The sequence below is a fragment of the Epinephelus lanceolatus genome, chromosome 20, assembly GCF_041903045.1.
Source record: "Epinephelus lanceolatus isolate andai-2023 chromosome 20, ASM4190304v1, whole genome shotgun sequence".
In the NCBI taxonomy this organism is placed as follows: domain Eukaryota; kingdom Metazoa; phylum Chordata; class Actinopteri; order Perciformes; family Serranidae; genus Epinephelus; species Epinephelus lanceolatus.
The window spans coordinates 38,947,795-38,973,228 of NC_135753.1; the positions used below are offsets into that span (position 1 = coordinate 38,947,795).

At 42.9% G+C, this 25,434-nt stretch overlaps 1 protein-coding gene across 1 annotated transcript in view; it reads left to right on the forward strand.

Moving 5' to 3' along the window:
* Positions 1–502: 502 nt before the first annotated feature.
* cubn (cubilin (intrinsic factor-cobalamin receptor)) overlaps positions 503–25,434 on the forward strand; it is an 85,091-nt gene continuing 60,159 nt past the window's right edge. Inside the window, exons 1-16 of the mRNA XM_078162848.1 lie at positions 503–663; positions 1,250–1,379; positions 5,661–5,756; positions 5,997–6,035; positions 7,151–7,252; positions 7,641–7,744; positions 10,420–10,546; positions 10,771–10,939; positions 13,154–13,285; positions 13,784–13,879; positions 15,728–15,852; positions 16,903–17,095; positions 17,292–17,410; positions 19,248–19,482; positions 20,412–20,593; positions 21,143–21,305. Of these exons, the coding sequence (XP_078018974.1) occupies positions 551–663; positions 1,250–1,379; positions 5,661–5,756; positions 5,997–6,035; positions 7,151–7,252; positions 7,641–7,744; positions 10,420–10,546; positions 10,771–10,939; positions 13,154–13,285; positions 13,784–13,879; positions 15,728–15,852; positions 16,903–17,095; positions 17,292–17,410; positions 19,248–19,482; positions 20,412–20,593; positions 21,143–21,305 (2,125 nt within the window). The 5' untranslated portion in view covers positions 503–550. The remainder of the gene's footprint in view (positions 664–1,249; positions 1,380–5,660; positions 5,757–5,996; positions 6,036–7,150; positions 7,253–7,640; positions 7,745–10,419; positions 10,547–10,770; positions 10,940–13,153; positions 13,286–13,783; positions 13,880–15,727; positions 15,853–16,902; positions 17,096–17,291; positions 17,411–19,247; positions 19,483–20,411; positions 20,594–21,142; positions 21,306–25,434) is intronic.

Sequence of the window (25,434 nt, forward strand, 5' to 3'; positions counted from 1 at the left end):
GTACTGGTTTTAAAACCTTCGATCTAACAAATCTGGACTTCTGCAGGTGACATAGAAATGCATGAAGTTCGTTTTACATTCCATTTTGGTTTTCTGGCAGAGGACCCCGCACCCACAGCCAGTTATATATCTTTCCAAATATGTAAAATAAATGATAATTCATTCAAAAATTAGGATTAAAGAACTCGTACCAAAAAGTTCACAATGTGACTGCAATCATTCTTATTAATTTGGTTCTTGGGATGCCTTTTAAGGCAGAACTATGAATAATTTCTAAATAATTTTACCTGATATTCATCCACACAGTGACGACCTCCTGACACCTGCAGAGCACACACACATTAAGTCACACGAATCAGGTTACTCATCTCCTACAGTCATGTGAGGGACATTCTCACTCAATAACAAAGTTATCCAGCTTTTGTTAATTGAGATGCACTTTATGGTCGTAGTGTCAGGTCAAAGTCTTGGCAGGGAGCATTAGAGTGTGACAGCATGTCAAATCCCAGTAAAGTTGTCCAGAGCGCTCAGGCAGGACACATCTTTTTCTATGGCTGGGAGACTGCAGCTCTCATGGCTGTTCCTCATCCTCATTCTCCTTCTGGTGGGACTGCAAGGAGAGCCCAGGGACGCAGCACAAAGACGGGACAAGAGCAGCGACCAGTGAGTTGGGCTTTGGAGAGATAAAAACATGGATGTGTTGCACATTGATGAGTCAAAATGATGGCCTTCATCAGTATTAATCTCTGTATGTAAACAGTTTATATGCAGCTGGAGAGTATTTAAGATGCGTGACGCTGATGTGTGAGTCTGGTCCTCACTTGATTTTCAAATTCTGCAGAGAATAAGGTTTTTGAAATGCCATAAAATAGTTTATCAGTTAGTTTTTAATATCTCAACTGTCACAGTTCATTTCATACAGTGTTAGCTTTTGGATTATTTTTTATCTGTGTACTAACTGGAAATGTCTTACGTGGGTGTATGTTCCCTACGGAGCTTATTTTGTTGAACGATCAGAAACTCAGTCAAATGATTTCATGTTAGAATTTTGCCGTCGTGCCCTGAGACAAGCGGACTTCAGAGGAACGGTGAAAAAAGATGTTATTGGATTATCGTTGGATTATTGGGAGACTTTTTTGCAACGCTCTTTCTGATTATAAAGCATCAGGGAAATTAATATTCGGAGTAGTAAACCTGCTCTGTACAAACAACATCAGCACTGATGGAATTTGGTGATTTGACCCCACAGGCCTCGTATGCTGTCAGAGGGTGGTCACCTCGTCTTTACAACCGGTGACAATAACGAGATCCGCTTCCAGACGCCAGCATCGGGCCGGGTTAAAGTCAATAATGAGGACCTCACCCAACTTCTGAATCAGGTAAGTGAAGACTTTTCCACCAGTAACAAACATGCACGCGTCATGTGACAGACTGCAGTCGTCTGATGATTCATAAGATCAAACCTGACGTTTCACTACGCAGGACAAACAGAAAGTCACTGAAGATTCAACTTTCATGAGGTTTTTTTGTCATAAACTTCCTGGTTACAAGAAGCAGGAAGCAAAACAGACTGGCTCATATTTAGAACTTTTTTTCAGCTTACTTGTTATTACTTTTAGTAAGCAATAATAACTCTAAGTCAATTATGCTGTAATAAACACTTATATAGTCTTATTAATGTTAATAAGCATCTTATACCGTCTTATAAGTGCTCATTAATGTTAATGTGCGCTTACTAAACATTCATTAGCATTTATTAAGCATTAATTTGCGCTTATTAAACATTAATTAGTGTTAATTAAGCATTAATTAGCATTTATTAATAATTATTTAGAGCTTATTACAGTACCTTAATATAAAATGTTACCTTCGTTTTTACCAAAAAATAAAGAAAAATAAAAAAGCCAATAACAGACATAAACAACAACAACAGGCAGGGACATGGTAGGCAAAGGTGAAATGTCCAGCACTGAGCAAAACAGAAGATAAGAGGAGGCAAGGCTACACTCCTCCATGTCCATGATCGTCTCTCAAGACCACAAAGGTCCCCAACCTTGACCCCTGGAAATCCAGAGCCGCTCCAAGGAGGGAGAAATCGCCCAGTCATCCATGAGCCACGACCCATCCCACATGTCCCCACGCCAAGGGGCACAAAACAAAATTCACCAAACAAATTAGATCACTTCAAGTCAAAAAAGATTTCCATTTTTTTCCGACTCATTTATTTTGTTTTTATGTGATGTCTTTTTTTTCTCTCTCCTAATTACTGTATGTATTTTTAGTCTGACTTTGTCTGCTTCTTGTTTATTTGTTTCTTGTGTGTAAACACCAAGGACCATGCTGGAAATAAGTATTTTACTTTAGCATGTCATCCTTTGGATTACTGTCTTATCCTCTTCCAGAAATCAATCAATCAATCAATCAATTTGATAGTTTCACAAAAACATCACAAGTGATGTTAAAATCCTGCTCTAAACACATTATTGATCTGATCTCTGTGACCACATTCACCCAATAAGAAGAAGTCTTAGAACACTCCCAGAAATGACCAGCAGACATGGTACCACACATTCTCCAACACTGACCACGTTCAGGTTTGTTGCTTTGTGATTTTTAATTTTGAGACTTATAAAGATCCTTACAGTGTTTTTCCTCATGAACTCCCTCTGCAGACTTGAGCCGTACGTGGTAGATTGTGTCTTACATATGTTCAGCCAACCATCTTCGGTTAACTTTATGTCAGCTTCTTTCTCCCACCTACAACTTAATTATGCAGTGTTTACATTCTTTCAGCTGTACATGACATTTCAACACATTATACTCAAAAATTATATAAAAGAAAACAGCGTTAAAGCCACTCCAAAGTGTATGTAACCAAACTGTTAATTAGAAAAAATAAAATTAAAATAGTAATGATAATTGTCCACTCCAAATTTTAATCACAAAGATAAAGTGCAAGTGCAAAACGTGCTCTATGGACTGTGACATTTAATGTGTGTGTGTGTGATGTGTGCAAACCACAAACAATGACACGTGTGATCAATAAGAGGTGTTTCTCCCTTCATCCAGACTTCCAGGATTTACACCCTGTACTGCAGGATGACCTCTTTAAGGGCATCAGGTATTTCTCTCCAGTTTACAGCCAGCTTCAGGCATTGCCAAAATACACTCAGCAGCCACTTTATTAGGTACACCTTGCTGGTACCAGGTTGGACCCCCTTTTTAATTCTTGGTGTCACAGATTCAACAAGGTGCTGGAAACATTCCTCAAAGAGTTTGGTCCATATTGACATGATGACATCACACAGTTGATCCATGATGAGAATCTCCCGTTCCAGCACATCCCAAAGGTGCTCTATTGGACTGAGATCTGGTGACTGTGGAGGCCATTGGAGTACAGTGAACTCATTGTCATGTTTGAGATGATGTGAGCTTTGTGACATGGTGCGTTATCCTGCTGGAAGTAGCCATCAGAAGATGGGTACACTGTGGTCATAAAGGGATGGACACGCTCAGCAACAATACTCAGGTAGGCTGTGGTGTTTAAACCATGCTCAGTTGGTACTAAGAAAATCTCCCCCACACCATTACACCACCAGCAGCAGCCTGAAGCGTTGATACAAGGCAGGATGGATCCATGCTTCCATCTGAATGTGGTTTTTCCAATCTTCTATTGTCCAGTTTTGGTGAATTGTAGCCTCAGTTTCCTGTTGTTAGCTGACAGGAGTGGCACCTGGTGTGGTCTTCTGCTGCTGTAGCCCATCTGCTTCAAGGTTGGACAAGGTGTTGTTGCTTCAGAGATGCTCTTCTGCACACCTTGGTTGGAACCAGTGCTTATTTGACTTCCTGTTGCCTTTCTATCATCTTGAACCAGTCTGGCCATTCTCCTCTGACCTCTGGCATCAACAAGGCATTTTGGCTCACTGGATATTTGCTCTTTTTGGGACCATCCTCTGTAAACCCTAGAGATGGTTGTGCTGAAAATCCCAGTAAATACTCAGACCAGCCCGTCTGGCACCAACAACCATGCCACGTTCAACGTCACTTCAATCACCTTTCTTCATCATTCTGATGCTGCGTTTGAACTTCAGCAGCTCGTCTTCACCATGTCTACATGACTAAATGTTAATGAGCTGCTGACACCTGACTGGCAGTTGAACAGGTGTACCTAATAAAGTGGCCAGTGAGTGTATATGGGTGTGGTTCAGTGGTTTGTAATGATGCTATAAAGTTACATTATAATAAAGCAATAGTTTTAAAAGCATAATAGCCTCATGAATCCAAATCTCTGTGTCTCTGTTCCACGATCGAGGTGTTTGTCCCCTGTGCAAGCAAACTGTATGAAATGATGTATTAAGTGTCTGTGGGAAAGATACTGAACCCCAGATTGCTCCTGATGGCTGCTCCATCGGTGGATGAATGTGTTACTGAGTAGCAGGTGGCACCTTGTGTGGTAGCCTTGGCCACCAGTGTGTGAGCGTGTGTGTGAATGGGTGAATGTGACAGACTCAGAAGACTAGAAAGGTGCGTTGCAGGTGCATTTTGGTGGTCCTGTTCTAATCTGTGAGGTTGAGAACTGGTTGTACTCCAAGCACTTCACCAACAGCATAGCAGCAAACTAATTAGCTTATCCAAACAACCCAGATCATATTCACTGCTACGTTATGACTTCTTATCAAGTTTTACACCACTGGAAGCCTGCTCGTCATATGAGGCTGTGAATGAGTAACAAGTCAGGAAGCAGACACAGCAGTTTGGACGGGACCAAAGATCAGGGGTGAGGAGAGAGTTAGAGCTGATGCATCTTACATGTATTGAGCCTTGAGTATGCATTTCTTTTATCTGAATGATTGCACAGACGTGAGTGCACGCTCAAGGCTACATGAGTCAGGGCTGAATGAACAGCGGTACATTTGAAGCAGTTCAGACATTTCAAAACACACATTAAACACACATTAAACACGGCTTAATAGAGACCATTTCAAACACAAGTACACAAATCAGCTTCACTATAACTCGCAGCATTCACAGACAAACACTTGTCTTTATCTGGATACATTTTCCCCACAAATACAACATGCTAATGTTATTAGCACTAGTCTATGACATTTTACATTGTATAAATTAGCCTAGCGTCTAGTGATCTTTTCCTCTTCTCATATAAAACCAGGAACAACAGCAACATGTAACAAAGGTAACGGCACATAATTTGGCTCCATTACAGCTCACAAGGTTCACTGACAAAACAACTTTCTTATACTAAACATGTTTTCCAAATAAATACATGCTAACGTTATTAGCACCAGCCTATGGCGTTTTGCATTGTATAAATTGGCCTAGCGATGAACAGAGATTTCCTCTGCTCATATGAAGCCAGGATAAATCACACACAAATGTTATTTTTGTGGAGGCTTTATTGTCTCAACACAAAAACTTTCATGAGCGTCCTGGCAAAGACAGGCAGCAGCATAAAGTTACAGACAGACGACAGAGAACAAAAGTACAAAATAAAATATACAGCTGGGATTACTACAAAGAAATATTTCATTCATGTGAACAATTCACACTTTGTTTTACAGTCACGCAACACTGTACTAATTTCTTTAATACATGTGGATGATTTTTTTCAGGGTCAATTACCTGTAACTGTCTGATTTCAGATCAAAACCAACAAAGATGACATTAATGACATCAAGACTAACGGAGGTGGAGTTCCCCCTGATATCACCAACAAACTAAACCAGCTTGATACCAAGGTAGGACATTAAAGCAATGATGATGCATTTTATCAATACCATTTGCAGCATAAATATGTCGTTTATTTATGATTTTATCCTCTTGTTAATTTATTTTAACTCACATTCAGCTCATTTGCATTTTCTTTTAATTTCCTTGTGTGAATTTTCGATGCAATCAGCCTGTAATTAAAGCTTTATCTTATTGCGAGAGTACTGTATATAACCAGTGCTCTAAAATATATTTCTCATGCTTTCTAGGTGTCAGCACTCGAGACTAAAGTGGATGCACTTGAATCGGTAAGACATGGAAGAACCGTTTGTAGTAACGGCTCAAACTAAAGACTGTTCTGTCACGATGACATCACGATGACGTCATGTTATCAGCTGGAGGTGCAGCTGCCTCTCCCCCACAGGGCTGTAGGCTCCATAGGAGTGTTAAAATGTGTTTGTCTTGTTGTGTTATTGGGAGCCAGAATAGAAGGAGTCATGGCTCAAAACCAGCCGCCACTGCCCGTCAACAAAAACAAAGACAACTATGGTTAAATGTGATAAGACCAAAGGACTGGACGGAGGCCATCATCAAAAATGCTCACATGTGCAGCGCACACTTCATATCAGGTTAGGGAAAAAGTATTTCCTGTTGTAGGGATGAATAAGGTTATGTGTATTAAGGGTTATCATGTCCACCTCATCAGAAACTGGGGAGGGATTAAGAGGAATATTGGATTTCTCTGGAACGCTAACTTTTTAGCACATTAGCTAACGTTAGCTTCCATAGCAAAACAAACAAGTGTGGTCCTCCTTTGTAAGATTGGCTTCCTGTGACATCATCCATCCACTGAGTGAGAGCATACGGGTCGGCCAGTCTGGTCCCGTTGGTCAGTGTTTACTTATTCAAGTAACACTGGCGGTCCCGGAGAGTGAGTGACCTGACATGGTGCGTTGGTAAATTCAGTCTGACGCTCTACACTAAAATGAGAGCCCTGTTGGTGGAAGAAACGCAGCGTTATATTTCTACATGAATGAACCAACGGTTAAGTTAATCACACATTCACTGCGCTCGGCGCTCTGCTGCTCCGTCTCCACAGACAGAGTGTCCAGAGTGCGCTCTGCCACTCTGAGAGTGCGCTGCTCTGGATAACCCAACGCTACATTCAGACAACGCTCCAGTTTGTGTCAGAGTGCGCTCCCACACTCACAATGAGTGTTTCTGAACGCACCACTCACATTATCTTCCTCCATCGTCTGAAACAAGACAACACAACTTGTTAGTTAGCGCTAGCTAATGTCTGTGGAGAACCGTTTTGCCTCCAGCTAAGCCCCGCCCACCAAAAACCATCACATTAGCAGTAAAAGGGTCTATAATTGTCATGTTTCTCTCCTTACCTTTCCTCTCCTCTTTTCTCCTCTAGACAGTCCACAGGGTGTCCTGCAGCAGTAATCTCTGTCAGAATGGAGGAACATGTCTGAACTTACTCAACTCATACCACTGTGTGTGCCCCAACAACTGGGCTGTGAGTTCCTCTATGGTTGTTATGGTTTTTACAGTTGGTCCTATAATCACATTTTGTCCAGAGCCCCCAGAAACAATACAATTTGGCTTCAAGCTCGCTGTGTCTCAGGTTTCTTTTCCCTTTTTCTGTAATCATATTCAATATTTATTTGGACGGAAGCACCACATCAACACAGGATCAACTACAAAACAAAATTCTTACAACAAGACTGAGCTGAAACATACTTTACACACATCCCATGCCAAATGCTGTGTTTTAGCAAAACATCGACAGCGATCATTGAAGTTTATCTGTGGTTAACATTTCTTAAACTACGCTCCCATCTCCTTCTCTCCTGCAATGTGTGTGTGTGTGTGTGTGTGTGTGTGTGTGTGTGTGTGTGTGTCAGGGTCCTAACTGCACGACAGATGTGAATGAATGCCAGGTGTATGCAGGAACATTTCAGGGTTGTCAGAATGGAGCAACCTGCGTCAACACCCCTGGATCGTTCACGTATGTTTTAAACGTCTCTCCATACTCTGTTGTTATGACTCTAATGTTACTGTGTGCTGTGTGTTGTGATTTTGCTTGGCCACTGTTAAGAAATGTGTGTACGTACGGTCATGGACTTTCTACCTTGAATTCAAATAAACACAAGAAGTTTGTGCTCTAATAAAAAAAAAAAAAAAAAGGGATCAGCGCTCAGTGAATAATCCTCCTAAGCCCTACGATAAGCTAATATGGCAAGGCTTAACTATACAGACCCGTGAGCAGTGATAACTAGCATGTCTTTGGGGTCATCGGGTGGGAACCTCCTTTCACCGGTGTTTCGTCTAGTTAGTCCCACGACACCTCCAGGAGGCTAGACAGTGATCTCTGGCATCCCAGAGACACTCCCCTAATGCCAGGTCTCACTGCTCCCCACACTAACCCAACAACCTCCTTTACCTTACCTATACTACCACAGAGGAGGTAGACCCAGGGAAGGAAGCCTTGTTAGGCTATCACACTCCCCCGCCGGGTTAGGCTGTACAGTCTACCTCCCCAGGACGAGCCCTCACAACAATGACACCTCCAGGAGGCTGGACAGTGATCTCAGCCCAAACAGCACTGCCAACTTCAACCAAGCCCAGGCTCCGTTTATGCGAGCTCCAGGCAGAAGCAATGCTGATACTACCTTTACTAGCACATTCACCATACTCTATTTCACACGCTACATAGCATAATTACAATGTAAGCTAAAGTTAAAGGAGATAAATGAACTCACAGGATCAGCAAACACACTCACTTTGCAGCATGGTCTCAAACAAAATGGATTCAAATAGGCCACTCCCACACTTAAATAACCTTCCTCTTCCTGGATTTCCTTCTTACTTACACATGGCTTTCTCAGCCCAAACAGCACTGCCATCTTCAACCAAACCCAGGCTCCATACATGCGAGCTCCAGGCAGAAGCAATGCTGATACTAGCTTTCCTGTCACATTCACCATACTCTATTTCACACACTACATAGCATAACTACAATATAAGCTAAAGTTAAAGGAGCTAACTGGACTTACAGGATCAGCAAGCACACTCACCTTGCCGCATGGCCTCAAACAAAATGGATTCCAATAGGCCACTCCCACACTTAAATACTTCCTCTTCCTGGATTTCTCCTGACAGGAAGTGGATCTCTCCACCTGATCTCAAGGAGTTATGTGCCCTGCTTAGTAGTTCCCCCTGCTGGCCCCCAGCTGACATTATTTCTTCTGTAATAGATAAACTGGCTGCATTTAATTGCTTCATCTGACATTTCCCTCACTGTCTTCCTCAAATTCTGTCCCCGCACTCCGAGTTCCCCCAGGAGTGAGACAGTTGATCTTGCTATGAATCCCCTACACCCCACTTCCACTGGACAAATCCTAGTCTTCCATCCTCGCTGCTCAGCTTCTGCTCCTAAGTCTGCATATCTAAGCTTTTTTCTTTCATAGGCTTCTTCCACTGAGTCTTCCCAAGGAACTGTCAGCTCAATGAAATAAACTATCTGTTGACTCACTGACCACAACACTAAGTCAGGCCTCTGCCTGGTACAGACTATTTCCTGAGGAACAACAAGCTTTCCCCCTAAATCTACTTGCATTTCCCAATCACAAGCACCTTCTAGGCGGCCACACCCTTGCCTCCTCACTAACTTATCCCTTCTGTATTTCTCTCCCTCACGGACAAACTGAATTACTAAGCCCCTATCCTTAACACCTTCTGAATTTAGATTTGAGATACAACGTGCAAGGTACCCTGAGATATCCTGACCCCTGGTGTCGCAGACTGGTTCTAGGGATGTGGAATATCACTCCCTGCTGGGGAAGGAGCCGGAGCTGGTGTGGGAGGTGGAGCAGTACCAACTAGATGTAGTTGGGCTGACCTCTAAGCCTAGCAGTGGTTCAAAAACCAATCTCCGGGAAAGGGGCTGGAATCGTCCAGGGTGAGAGGTGCCGGGCTGAGCACCATGGTGTTGGAGTTCTCCTTTGGTGTGGCTTCTGCAGTAATGCCCGTGCTGTGCCGGACTGTCGTGGTTCAGAGGGAGCTGAGTTTGAAGGCAAAGCTTTCGATTCACTGGTCCATCTCCGCCCCAACCCTCACCTATGGTCATGAGCTCTGGGTAGTGACTGAAAGAATGAGATCACAGATACAAGCGTCTGAAATGAGTTTCCTCTGTAGGGTGTCTGGGCTCAGCCTTAGAGATAGGGGGAGGAGTTAGACATCTGGAGGGAGCTCGGAGTAGAGCCGCTGCTCCTTTACCTCAAAAGCGGTCAGTTGAGGTGGTTCAACATCTGATCAGGATCCTCCTGGGCGCCTCCCATTAGAGGTGTTTTGGGCACGTCCCACTGGTAGGAGACCCCGGGGCAGACCCAGAACACCCTGGAGGGATTACATATCTTGTCTGGCCTGGGAACACCTCGGGATCCTCCAGGAGGAGCTGGAAAGCGTTGCTGAGGAGAGGGATGTTTGGGGTGCTTTGCTCCGCCTGCTGCTCCCGTTACCCAGCCTCGGATAAGCGAATGAAAATGGATGGATATAGATGTAGATATAGATGTAGATATAGATTGATATAAATATACTCTGATAGTCTTTTTTAAAATAATGTAGTGCTTGCTACAGCTACCTTATGGCATTGATAATGTTAATATTCCTGGTTCTCTGCAGTTGTAGCTGTTCTCCAGAATGGTCCGGGACTCTTTGTACGGTGCGGTTTGATGACTGCAGGAATGCAGGACAGGACCTGTGTGTACATGGCACGTGTATTGATGCAGACCGGGTTACACCTGGACAGGTAACCAGAAAAACAAAACTGCCTATAATAAGTGACACAAATTAAATATGTTGTCCGTCAACATTTTGCTGATGCCTTCGGTATCAACATTTTTGCCACTTGCCTGTTACATGAATTACCAACACGTTGTCTCTGTGGGACGAACAATTCAGTATTATTTCATTTTGTTGATTTTGAATGACGGTGTTTTCACACTCTGACTCTTTTTTTGTTTCAATAAACAGCCTAAATATCAGTGCATTTGTGAGAGCGGTTGGGAAGCTCCAGCTGGGAATCCATCCTGTGTGGCTGATGTTAACGAGTGTAACCTACCCAACAAACCTTGCTCCACCAACCCCCCTGTTCCCTGCTACAACACTCAGGGTTCCTTCTACTGTGGACCCTGTCCTGCAGGTAACCATCAGTAACACCACTCGTACTCTGTGCTTGTGTATTTCACTCTAGTTAGAGACTGCAGATGAAACAGATACAGACGGCTGTACAGAGAGTCACCAGAGTAAAGGAAAGGCTTTTAGTATTGTACCACACACTGTGCAGGCAGGCAGAGCTTTAGTCTGGCTAACTGGGACTGATGTCATAACTGCTGGCTAACAAAAGTTTGTTGTAAGCCAGAGTCCTGCATGCATCCATTTTTTAAAACCTGCACCCGCCCATACCCGTAAAGCTCAGCACCAGAACCAACCTGCACCCGTTAATAAAAGTCCCACAACCCGACCCTGCACCCGTGATCAACCCCCCCCAGGCTCCAGTCCCTCACATGAAGCTGGTTCTCCGTTCTTGAATTGGACGTGTCTTTGACTGGATGGTGAAAACATTCAATCACTGCCAGGTTAGGAAACATGTTAGCATGCTCCTTCCACCACCATCAAACCTCCAAAGGATCCCAACTCCATGTAGGCTGCCACCTCATCCTCGGGCTGCAAAGTTTCATGGCTGGAGTTTTCTCCTGTTGCACAGCTCTTTGCGGGTCACCAACGATTAACTAAATGACACATATTACCTAATAGAAACTATTTAAAAAGCGTCACAAAACAGAATCCAGTGATTTGGTGGTTTCAACATTCAGGGTGATTAATCAGAGTCATTCAGGCCATGATGTCTGGAGGTTGACACGAGTATGCTGATCAGCCGAACATATTCATTACTAACTATGATTACTGACTTAGCTTTTCATTTATAAAGGCTTTAAAGCAACATTATGCAACTTTTTTCTTTAAAATATCAGCTTCAACATTATTCACTATGAGACACTGACTTGTAACAGGGAGACTGGTGCCTCTGTCACGCCCACTCTGCACCCAAGCGCCTATTCCTGCAATGTGTAGTTTTGGGGAGCAGGCAGGCACCTGGGAGAAGTGTAAGGCTTTACAGCACTACATCATCAAATGCACGTGTACAGCTGTGATGAGATCAGTGAGACAGGGATGGCAACGATAAGGTTGCAGCCTACACTGCAATCTTTCACAAATAACGCTAGCAGGGATCACTCTGCTGCCACACTGTCACTGTTTTCCTGTTAGCCATGATCCAGATCATTACAGCTGACGTCAATACAGTATGAACAGTTTGCAACTTGCAAGCACAGTTTGTATTTATGAATTGTATGTATGTATGTATTCATTTGGCTGCTGAACTTTTTGAACCGAAGTGGTGGGGGTTGAGGAGTGAAGACCCCGAGCCCTGTGGCGGGTAAGGTCACAGAAGGCTTGAAAAATGCACCAACCTCTACTCACACACTCTAATACTGAATCTTACTCCAAATTAAATTGAAAAGTTGGTACCCCGGAGCATTGGGTAGTGACAGACAACAGACAGGTTGCTGCGCTGGGCTGACAGGCCGGGCTGGGCCAGGCACAGCAGGGATTTGCATTTCCATCACAACAGGTCTACCTTCTTAAAGGTGTGTCTTGAAGTGATGATGGTTTGTCTTGAGTGATGATGTTTAAAAGCAGAGTACCTTGCCGAGGCGAGCCAAGCTGAGCCAAGGAGACACACACAAAACCAGTCTACCTGAGCTTCATCAGCATTTAAAACCAGCTTTAGTTGTGAAGGCTGAATCTGGATGACATTAAAGACAGTCTGCAGTTTAAACACAGCCTCTGTGATCGATGAGCAGGCACAATACATCACTGTGTCATCGGCATAAAACTGAAAATTGGCACCAACCACATTTCAACCAAGACTATCAATATAAATTGAAAATAACAGTGGACCTAACACTGAACCCTGGGGTACACCATTACAAGTGTTGAGCCAGTGACAGGTGAGCCCGTCAAACTGACCACACTGAGACCTTTCTGTGAGGTCATTCACAAACCAGCCCACTGCCTGCTCTGATACAGCAGTCAACCTCTGCAATGGAGCCAGGTGGAGTCTTTATTTCCCAGCAGACCTGTGGACCAGCTTGTCTCCTTTTGTATGTGCTCTTCTAAAACTCACAGCTGGTGCAGATGGCAGCCCATCTTTGAGGAGTGGATCACCTTTTACGATTTGACTTGATGACTTGTATGATTATTTTTGATGATTTGCTTTACTTTACCTGCTGTGGTGTTGCACTGTGTCACAAAACAGACCTTTTGTTTTTTCTCTGGTTCTACTATGTTTCAGGTTGGCAGGGCAATGGCTACAGCTGTCAGGATGTGGACGAATGTTTGACCAATAATGGCGGCTGCTCCACCACTCCTGTGGTACAATGCCTGAACACCATGGGCTCCTTCCATTGTGGTCCCTGCCCTCCAGGTATGACAGAAGGAAATGATTGACAAGTTCAACTGCAGTGCTGTGAATTCTGCATGACCGCCAGAGTTCTCAGAATTCTGAGTGACAGTGAACTCTGGCGGTCATGCAGAATTCATAGAACTCTGAGAGGGTTAGAAAGGCCCTGATCACCTTCCTATGTAGCAAGACATCCCCTCTCCTAAGCCACACACCTCCAAGTTTCCATCTCTTTCCATTTCCATTTACTAAAATGAGTTCGCTGATGTGACGATGTGTTCCGAGTCAGTAGTGACGTCATAACAAAAGTAACCCTGTAATGAGTTGATGGTTTTGGAGTCACTGTAATATTATCACTGAAATTTTATTTGTAATCAGTTACACTACTTGTTACTAGAAAAAGTAATCATATTACTGTAACAGGTTACTGCCGAACACTAGTCCTGACCAGTAGAAGCAACAAACAACAACCACCAGAAAGAATCCATATTTGCTTCATTTTAAAGACTTGTATTTTTGCAGGTTATGAGGGCGATGGGAGAACATGCACCCAGGCCAATATCTGTGCTACCAACAATGGAGGCTGTCACCCATTGGCCACTTGCTCCTCAACCCCAGGTAAAAACATACATAAGCATGATTTTATTTCTTTCCTGTGAGTTTATCTATCTCCTTTAACGTTAGCTTATATTGGAGTTATGCTATGTAGCATGTGAAATAGAGTATGGTGAATGTGCTAGGAAAGGTAGTATCAGCACTGTCTCTACCTGGAGCTCGCATGTACGGAGCCTGGGTTTGGTTGAAGGTAAGGTAAAGGAGGTTGTTGGGTTGGTGTGGGGAGCAGTGAGACCTGGCATTAGGGGAGTGTCTCTGGGACGCCAGAGATCACTGTCTAGCCTCCTGGAGGTGTCGTGGGACCAACTAGACGAAACACTGGTGAAAGGAGGTTCCCACCCGATGACCCTAAAGACATGCTAGTTATCACTGCTCACTGGTCTGTATAGCTTATCATAGGGCTTAGGTTATTCACTGAGTGCTGATCCTTTTCTAGACCAGAAACTTCTTGTGTTTATTTGAATTCTTCTTGTGTCCTCTGATCATTGACAATTTCATTTTCCTTAAAAAAACAAAACAAAAAAACAACAGAAAATTAAAGAACAGAAATTACAAAAACAGAAAATGAAAGAGAATCATTCGTGATTACATCATAACACTGTGCTTCACCAAGAGTCAAGGGGCAATCCAGCTGTGCAGCAGTTATGAGGGGAGGCAGTGGAATCACACAGTGCACATATTTTGTATATTTTTACACACTTACAGACTCAGCACAGTGAAGATTATATTCTTACTATTTTAACTACTAGTGTTGACGTTGTAGCATAATGCACATTCTTATTTCTATTCTACTGTATTTTATTACTTATATTTATGCACTGTGATTTCATACTTCTGTTCTTTACGTCTTATAACTCGCTCTTCTTTACATGGGAGCAACTATAACAAATCATAATTCCCCCTCGGGGATCGATAAAGTAATTCTGATTCTGATTTATTTTGCATTGTATCAAAACACCATCTTGGATTGATGAGGTTCTCTCTGCATTCTGCATGGTTCTGAGTCAAGCTGCACAATACTGGATTTTTTGATGATATCCAAGAGGCCAATTTTAAAGCAATCCATTAGGCCAATAACCGATATCAGTATATCCATATTCTTCCTTGAATCCTCTGTCTGTTATAATTGTTGTTACATATATTCATTATACATACTTGTATATCTTTCAGATATGTTGTGCTCTGACCTGTGCTGTATCATTTACCTGATGTTTTCTATTATGTTCACTTTTTCAATAAAAAAAAAAAAAGGGAAAAAGAAATCGGTTTGTCATATCATCAGAAATCAGCATCTTGGCCAATTCCGATATTTCATTTTTAAGCCAATGTCTGGCGATACTGCGAGTTAGAAAACAAACTTACAGCGACAGTTTCCACCATACAGCACTCGGTAAGTTTGTTTTCTAACTCGCGTAGCATATGTTCCTTATGTTAGCATGTAAGCTAGACCGAGTTAGCTTCTTAATCCGAGGACTGATAAACTTCATTAATTCTTGATTCAAAGGTATTTGTACAGTGTCTAAATCAGATTTGACTGTCTGTCTGTGTGATAGTGATGGCCAAATGAAGCCTCATGAAGCATTTTCTTTATTTCATGAGCCCACTAGATGGCGCTTTTTGTTCAACAAAAGGTTGAAAGCACACTGAATTGCCATTCTTTGAGCCTCTCTCTTTAAACCATGAGCGCCATCTAGTGGGCTCAGAAAATAAAGACAATGCTTCATGAGGCTTCATTTGGCCATCACTACTGTGTGACTGTCTCTTGTGTACAGATAATGTGGGACATGATCATGTGTTCCTCTTCTTCTTCTTTGTCTTTTTCTTCTTACTCAATCCTCCCACATCCACCAGGCACAAGCCTTCCTGTATGCACCTGCCCTCCAGGCTACACAGGAAACGGTTATGGACCAACAGGTTGCACCCAGACCAGCAACGTCTGTCAGACCAACAACCCCTGTGTCAATGGACAGTGTGTGGTGAGTGTGTGTAACTGTGCATGTATGGCTGTTCAGACATGGTGGGATGCTGCGTGGCCATCATGATAAAGATGCTCTGTCTGAGTCTGTTGTAGTTGGTCTAGTTGGAGTATTAAAAAAACTGTTGAGTATGCGGAAGAGATAAATTGCAGAGCAGACTGCTGGATGTTGATTGGAAACCTGAATATAAAGTTACAGGGGATGGTAGCAACAATTAATGATGGCCATATGAAGCCTCATGAAGCATTTTCTTGATTTTCTGAGGCCTCTAGATGGCACTCATGGTTTAAAGAGAGAGGCTCAAAGAATGGCAATTCAGTGTGCTTTCAACCTTTTGTTGAACAAAAGCGCCATCTAGTGGGCTCAGAAAGTAAAGAAAATACTTCATGAGGCTTCATTTGGCCATCACTAGCAACAATAACAACAGTGGCTCGCTAACAGTTAGCGTGTGGGGCCAACAGAAGCAAAACTTAACCTCAAGGAGGACGTCCGTAGACTCGATTGAGCTGAAAATGAAATGTGTTGTTACATTTCTGGGGAGATGCATGTCAGGCTGTGGCGTAGGGTATAGCATAGGCTCTACGTCCATGCAGGGCTTACGGCGTAGGGATGGTGTCGATTCAACGCAGAGGTATAAATTCCGCTTCATGGGCACAGGGCCTTCTCTATGGCTGGCCCCAAGCAATGTAATTAACTTCCTCCCAGTGTCTGATTCTCCTGTTGAGATCCTTAAGAGTCAACTTAAAACAATCTCCTACTTATTGTACAACATTTAAGAACACTGACTCAGAACTCATTCGTGTCATTGTCAGCCATAGTTTTTTGCCTTATTGCCATATTAAAAGCTTTAACTGTAAAGCTGGACTAACCCACGTATTTGCAGAATTATTTGCAGTAATGTGTCCAAAGTCTGAATCAGTCTATAAGTGCTTTATAAATCCCACCTTTGTGTTTGTGCTAATGACATTCTCAAGAACAGAAAATGCAGAATCAAATCCCTGTGTAGCAACAAATCCACGATGTCTGACTTGTGCACCACTGCTGTCACAGACCACCACCTCGGCTCCTGGATACATGTGCAACTGTAACCCTGGCTGGCAAGGACCACTCTGTGACCAGAATATCAACGAGTGCTTAAGCAACCCCTGTCAGAATGGAGGAACCTGCACCGACGGCATTAATGGATTCACATGTACTTGCACTGCCCAGTGGACTGGCCCGCTCTGCCAGACCTCACAGCAAGGTACTGGCAGGACAGTAACATATGGAAGGGCTGGGGAGATAAAGGAGGGGAGGTGAAGGGAAGAAGCGGGAGAGATGGGTCAAAAGGAGGTGGAGAAATTACAAGGACAAGATGAAGAGAGTAGAACGGATGTGCAGAGACACAGGAAGTACAGCTGTAATCAATTTTCTTTCTAAACCTCTGTTTGTGTTCACAGAGTGCGGAGGTTACCTGACTGGCCCCGCTGGTTCCTTCAGTTATCCCAACACCCCAGGTCACGATCATTATGATCACAATGTCAGCTGTGCCTGGGTGATCCGTGCCGACTCACACAAGGTCAGCTGCAGTCTCTCTTAAGAGATTTCCTTTTCCACACGAATCCTCTTTCTATATTACTGTGTAAGTTTGACAGCTTTTCTTAGTCCTTTAACCCTTTAATGTCCACACTGAGAAAAAAAATCTTTGCATTTTTATTTCCATAGGACAATGATAACAAAAATCACTGGGCCTCATGCAGAAACATCGTCTTACATTTCTCTCATATTTTCTCTTAATTTTCTGGCAAGGAAAATGATAAGATGCACCAAACGTTCTTAACCACCCAAATCTGCTCTTACCCAGATGTGCTGCATGATGAATCCCACTAGATCGTAGGTCACCTATTAGCATAGGTAAAGCCCCCCAAACACAATATCAGGGCAGGTGTTTTGCCATGTGCAAAGACTCTAGCACATGACCAAGACCTGGAGAGATGCCACCTGAAAATGCATTGTTAGATACACTTTCACACCTGCCCTGTTTGGTTCAGTTCATTCAAATTTAAGTAGTTTTGCCCCCTCAGTGCGGTTCGTTTGTGCAGGTGTGAACACAGCAAAACAACCGGACCGAGACCTTCTTGAAGAGGTGGTCTCAGTCTGGTTCCAAAGGAACTCTGGTGCGGTTGGTTTGTGGTGAGAAGGTGTTCCGACCTGGATGTGAAGCAACTGCAGTCACATGACACATTGTTTGGGTTAAACATGAGCATGTTACAGTCCTGGAGGATTATTAATGTGCACCTCCTCCTGTACTGCCTTAATATGCACATTCAGCACATCCAATGCATCAAAACATTGTTTTCTAGTTGGAGCCGCGCCTCGTTTTCAAACTGTATGGTTTGACTAAAATGAACAATGACAGCAATATAGTCCACGATGAGCAGCGCTAAAATCAACCTGCGTAGTTGTCCCTCCATTGTGACATTAGAAAGTGTCACATTTATCTTGCAAGTGTACTCTTCTTCAACGTTTGCTTTACTTCCTGGATTTTTCCCACATGGAAATTCTGACCAATCAAGAGCAGCTTTCTCACACAAGGCATTTGATCTGGTCCTCTTGTAAATGCTGCCGTGAGAACACGAACCAACTCTAGGCAATTATACAACTTTGGAACAACATGAGTCCCTGATTCAGACCAGAGGAGACCACTCTAGGGCTGACAGCAGCCTTAAAGCGAACATATGATTTTACAGAGTGCCAGTGCTGGTGTTACAGGTAAATGCAATGCCATGTCAGCAGCAGTGGTGAAGGAAGTAATCAGATCCTTTACTTAAGTTAAAGTACTGATACCAAACTCTAAAAATACTCTATCAGTAACAGTTTCTAAAATGTTGCTTAAGTAAAAGTCTGTAAGTATAATCAGGGAGATGTATTAAGTATTTAAAGTAAAAGTGCTCAGTGCAGAGACGTATAAATTAATTTAAACATTTAAAATAATTCAAAGGAAAAGCAGCAAGTCCTCATATTTGAGAAGCTGGAACCATGAAATGCTTTTTGCTTGAAAAGCAGTTCAGTTAATTATCAAAATAGTTACCTTTTAATTTTTAATTAATCGACCAGTCAGCTGCACTATATTTCAATATGGTTTGTGAACAAAAATTTTAATTTGTAAAGTAACTAGTAACTAAAATGATCAAATAAGAAGTGCAGTATGTCCCTCTGACGTATATTGAAGTAGAAGTACAAAAGCTGCGTGAGATTAAAATACTCAAAGTAAAAGTACCTCAAATTGTGCTTCAGTACAGTACTTGAGTAACTGTGTGTTACATTTCACCAAAGGTCAGCAGAGGGACACACGAACTGACAGTACAAATGATGATGTGATGAGTCCTTTGAATTGTGTGTTCTTTCTTCTTCAGATTCTGCGTATTACCTTTCCATTCTTCCATCTGGAGAGCAGCACCAACTGCAACTATGACTTCCTTCAGATCCATGATGGCGATAGTGCCTCTGCTTATATGATCGGAAAATACTGTGGCCAGAATAGCCCAGCGGAACTCTACAGCTCCCACAATTCCTTATATTTCTGGTTTCGTGCCGACAGCTCTATCAATGCTGGTGGCTTCACAGTTGCTTGGCAGTCTCAGGACCCAGGTAGGGGTGTAATCCTTGAGCAGCATGGGCGTCATTTGCCAATATCTTCCTTAGGTTTTTCCTAAAGTTGTTCTTACGAAAAGTCCCAAGAAAAGTCTACGTCAGATTTACGACGTGTTCTTAAACGGCAGAATTGTTTGCACCTGTGTTCTTATCATGATAAATCCCATTGTCCTGGTGAGTTGACAGAGCATGCCAGTTGATTATCATTGTTAAACACCCAGAAAATACCCATTAAAAGGTGTGAGACTGCAGGGCCGTGTGCACAGAAGTCTGATAAGGAGGGTGGAGCACCAGACTTCAAACTAGGAATGATTAGACATTTAAAAGATCAAATTTCCGCCACCTAGTCGGTTAAACCAATTTGTTTCATGTACAAGGCCGCTTAACTGTCATGCAGCCGCCCGCCACTAGTGGGTGCTACAGAGCTGTCAGACAGCAGTCCCCCTCCCTGTGGTAATGCTCCAGTAGACTGTAGTTTTAAATTGGAGAGATGTCGTCTTTGGGACAGTGTTTCAGATACTGAACAATAAATTGTGCTAAATTTGACTGTTTCTCTGAATGTCCTGTTTTTAGACTAGTCGACTTGTCTTGATTAAAATTTTTGTTTAGTCAAGAGAGAAACTTGATGCCAGGTACAGCCTCACTTCAAACACATGAAGTGAAGGTACTTCTGCAGTGTGCGATCAACCTTTTGTTGAACAGAAAGCGCCATCTAGTGGGCTCATGAGATAAAGAAAATGCTTCATGAGGCTTCATTTGGCCATCACTAGTCAGGAGTGGAGATAAAATCACACAAAAAGATTCATGGACTGCTAAAAACACACGTTAATCAACCACCTGACTTGTAAATGGCAAACCTTACGCATTAAAGGAGCAAAACTGTCAGGTTTTGTTCATCCTTCCCTAATTTCTCCTTCTCATCTTAGTGTGTGGAGACGATCTCACTGCTCCCTATGGAAGCATTAACTCACCTGGTTACCCTGGAAACTACCCACCCAGCCGAGACTGCTACTGGACAGTGACAGTGGAACCTGGCTTGCTCATCACCTTTGCATTCGGGACGCTCAGTCTGGAGCAACACCCCAACTGTAACTTCGACTTCCTGGAGGTGAGAAAAGCTGGACTGGGTAAAACCAACCGACATAATGATCCCAGACAGTTGAATGATACCTTGATGACACAGTTTCACTGTCACACCCAGATTGTGTGGGTCTAATAAAAAACATCACGTCTGAAGCAAAGCCACCCAAGGCGATCTTTGATTCACAGGCAGGCTATGTTTTGTGCTCCTGTTGCTAACCTGGTTGCCTTTACAGAGAATCTGGCTCAGTGCTGAACTCAAACAACTTTAACACTGGTTTATTAGTGATGGCCAAATGAAGCCTCATGAAGCATTCTCTTTATTTTCTGAGGCCACTAGATGGTGCTGATGGTTTAAAGAGAGAGGCTTAAAGAATGGCAATTCAGTGTGCTTTCAACCTTTTGTTGAAGAAATTGCTTCATGAGGCTTCATTTGGCCATCACTACTGTTTATGTCTGCTGTTCCGTCAGGTTTGTGTCACTGTTACCACAAGTGAAACAAGCCGACTGTAGCACAGCCTCACAACCTCTTACAACTGTTCTTCTATTAACTGTCTTGTGTGGCCTCATATCGTAGATCCGGGATGGTCTTCTACCTGAGGACCCAGTTCTGGGAAAGTTCTGCAGCACTGGATCACCTCCCCCCCTGCAAACCACTGGTCCAGCTGCATGGATCCACTTCCACTCCGACTTTAGTGTTTCTGACCGAGGCTTCCACATTACATACACAACATCCCCAAGTAAGACAGTGTTTACACCCTTTAGCACATCCTACAGAGCAACTGTGTCACATTAGTCATGACCTTGGGAGCAGTATGTCAGGACAGGGCCACTCTAACTTGCTATCAGTCGTACAAAGAAATGTCATCCAGTGTTTTCTTTCCCCCAGCGTCTGTATTTCCTGGTTCAGACGGCTCTCACCTGGGTGTTGCCATACATCCACGTGAGCCATAAAGATATTTGTGAGATTTCTCTGTTTCTGTGTTGCCATAGCAACCTACGAAACACACATTTAATGTTGTGATTTAGGGGTCCAAGCTCCAGTGGACTCTGCTCGTCAGTGTTAAAGTTAAATGTTTGTGATTTCGTTCTTTGTTTGAACAGTGTCATCTTTAAATTTAACCGATAGATGTGTAAGATGGCACAATATGTAGCAGGCACACAGACTGTGCTGTGCTCCAGATTCAACATGTTAATTTTAATCCCATTTGGCCCAACAGTGCATATTTAAACTATGAAAATATATAATGTACCGAAAGTGTTCCTGCTTGGCATTATTGCACAGGGACGGTTCCTGACAGTGTGGACTGGTATGAAGTGGTCATCATAGTGACGGGCTGTGGAGAGAAAGTGTTCTTGTGTTCAGTTTTTTTGGTGTACAGTGTTTTGCAGCGCCTCCCAGAGGGGAGAAGTTGAAACAGCTTGTGTCCAGGGTGACTGTGGACGAGTAGAAGTCCTAAATGGAGATCACCATTTATTTTCTATATAGTTTTTGACTGTCTGTTCCTGTCCTGTTTGGTGGCTGATCCGAACCACACAGTGACAGACGTGCAGACAACAGACTGGATTATGGGGTGTAGCACTGTATCAGCAGCTCCTGAGGCTGGTTGATCTTCCTGCGCTGGCACAGGTCGACATCTCTCTGCTGGGCCTTTTACTCTGATGGTGTTGCTGTTGGACGTCTGCTTTAGGTCCCCAGACACCTGAGGGATTCCACGGCAGACACTGTGCTGTTGAGTATGGTGAGGGTGGCAGTATTGGAGGGCTCCTCCTGAAGTCACTGTGACAATCTTTCAGATATGCACTGATGAAGCACTCCTCCTGCTCTGCAAACACGTGCTCCAAATCAAAGCATGGATGAAAGTGCATGTGCGTACGCAGGATGAATTAAAGTACTGTGTCAATTCTAATGAAAAGCTGATGATGTTTCATGTCAACACCACGAGCCAAGTGAAACATGAGTTTATTAGTGGTGTCACACTGCCCTCTAGTGGTGTATCTGTCACTTACAGTTTGTGCTGACAGCTCAGGGTCTTGAGAAGCTGGCGCTGAGCTGCACATTGTTTTGCAGGTTTTAGCTTTTGGCACTGAGCTCGAGACTTTAATGCTCAACTGAGCTGCTGCTGTTACAGACGTGTGTGTGTGTGGGGGGGTGTTAGGGTGAGACCATATGAATCCATAGATGCTGAAATAATAACTGGATTCCTCACATTCCAACTAATCACTTGTATCCACACATTTGATATGATCTAGTGTATTTCATGCATTTGATTATAAATAAGATTTAAAAAAACAGTTTAATTATTTCTGCAATTTGACAATATTATTATTATTACAGTATTATTATATTTATTTATAATAATTTTCAGTATTTTTAGGCATTGCGGGAGAAGGCTGAATTCAGTCTTTTTTTTTTTCAGTCAATCCACTGATTTTTTTTTTTTTTCACGAAATTATATAAAATACAGTTTCAGTGAAATGTAATTCTGTCAGTTCCTTAAATGTGTGCATTAAAAAGCCTGTAATAGTGAAGAGAGTAAACTCCTGACAGTGTCATGCAGGAAGGGTTGTTTCAATCACAGCTTCCTGTGTGAGCACCTGAGTTTTTGCTGGTTACAACAACGAGTCGGACACAACGAACGTGACACCATCAAGAGTGTAGCCAAGGCACTTGTTGGCTGAGCCTAAGTCAAATGACACCAGTCAAACTCCGGCCTGCTTGGTTTTCGTCTTTGGTACTCCCTATTGGCTGTTAGAGACAGAAGACTCAAAAGGTGAGTGTCAGTGGCAAGGACGTAACACTCTATCTAAAGGGAGTCGTGCCAGAGGCGTCGAAAACAGTCATTTCCTACTAAACCCCCCTGACAGTGCCATGCATGACGGGGCACATGGATCAAAGCTTCCTGTTACCATGAGCCTCTCTAGCTCAGAGTCTGCTGTTAGAGACTCGCAGTGTTCCTAGGGAGCGTCATAGGGGTGGATTGCACAGGGCCCAGTCCAGGCCCTCCTGATGTCAGGGCATCCAGAGGACTGCAGTTTTTGGTACTTCTTTGTTGGCGTCATTTTCCAGTCACAGACGTTGTCGCTTGGTTTTTGACAAGTGCAAAGTTAGTTTTGTGGGATGTTACAAATGAGGCTGCATTTTGTGCAATGCCGGATGTGGAAGTAAAGTTAGTGCTGGATGGAACCTCGCTAACAGGACTCTTACACTATACTGAGGGACAAAAGCGTCACTGCTCCAGGTATCCATCTGGTCATAGGGTTTTTTTTTAAAAAAACATCTTTTTTTGTGGTTTGAAGGTGAGGGTTATTTTGAGGCCTGTTGGTTTGACAGGCTCTCAACACACTTTAGTTGTGTTTATGCATTTTCATTCGAACAGAGATTTCTTTTATAGCAGAGCATGTGTGGACAGGATTTTTATATTTTTTGACAATGAAAAAGGGAAACCTCCTGTTTGTAAAAGTCCTCATGTACCTGTGACCTCGGCCTCTGTCTCTCTGTCCTCAGAAGGCTAAAGGATAACGGTCCTGTCTACATGGCAGTCACAGTGAGAGTTCAGAACCTGTAGTGGGATAATAGTAGCGTACTTTATACCCTGTATGCTGTCACAGTTAAATTAATAATAATAATAATAAAATAATAAATTTTATTTGTATTGCACTTTACATTTTAGCAATCTCAAAGTGCTACAGAGCAGAGAAAAACAAACAAACCTAACTAACTAACGATAAATAGTTAAAAGGAGAACCTATAAATTGCACCACTTTGAGACACTGTATGGTATACAAGGTTAGTATTTGTCAAATAATAATATGGATATATTTGTCTTATATCTTTGATAATTATGTTGGAGTCAAAAGATATTTAATAACGACCTCAAACATCCTGAGCTGCGCTGATGAGTAAGAGGAAAGAGTTACAGAAATTTAAACACTCATCACTAATCACTCATTAATAAGATGAAGAATGATTAATCAACATTTTGGTGTAGACGGAGATTAAACCGTCCTTGTGGCTGGCTCTCATCCTGACAGCGTGCACCGTCTGTGGTTATTTAAGCCTTCCCAAGTGTCCAAACAAGTCGCACACCAGGGGAATGTAAGAATAGGGTGTAAACAGATGGTTACCGGTTGAGATGAAAATGCTTGTTATAGTCAGTCACGTTTAAATCATTTTTATCCTTAGTTTAAGGTGATGGAAATTAAAAACAAAAACTTGTGAAGACTCGTGATCTTATATTCTTGCCGCCGCTCCGTCTCTGATCTAAAAAGTTTTACTGTTTAATCTACGCTTTCAATTTTAGAGCCTGGACAGTTAAGTTTCTGTGGCTACGAGCTACCTGTCATACAGTCTGGAGGTTTAAACTGGTGTCCTCTCACAGAGTTGGTGATTCAAACTAAACTTTCATCTCTGTCAGAGAAAACTGATCTGAGTTCAGACTGTTTACTTACAGCACAGCTACACTCACAGATAACTGAGCCTCCTACCTGCCTGTCAAACACCATCAACCCACAAACCTTCTCCAGTCCGGACTGAGTGGAGTCCTGCGGGGTGAAGCTGGGTGAAAAAAAGTCGTTGAAGAAAACCTCCCGTCATAGTCTTCATCAGTGAAATGAACACTGCTTGCAAGATTAATTTTATGTGCATTTAACAGGAATGCCAATAACGTCCCAGCATTTGGACCTCTGTCAGAAAAGTCACAATAAATGTGACTGTCTGAAAATGTTTTGTGAATTATAGTTTCAGCGTCTGGGAATGAAACCCAGAACAGCAAGCGACTGATGTCCTGTCTCTGCCACTCAATGCTCTGCTTTGCATCATGAGCCCCGCAGGTATCCAAACTCCTCACTTTAGGATGTGTTGTGTCT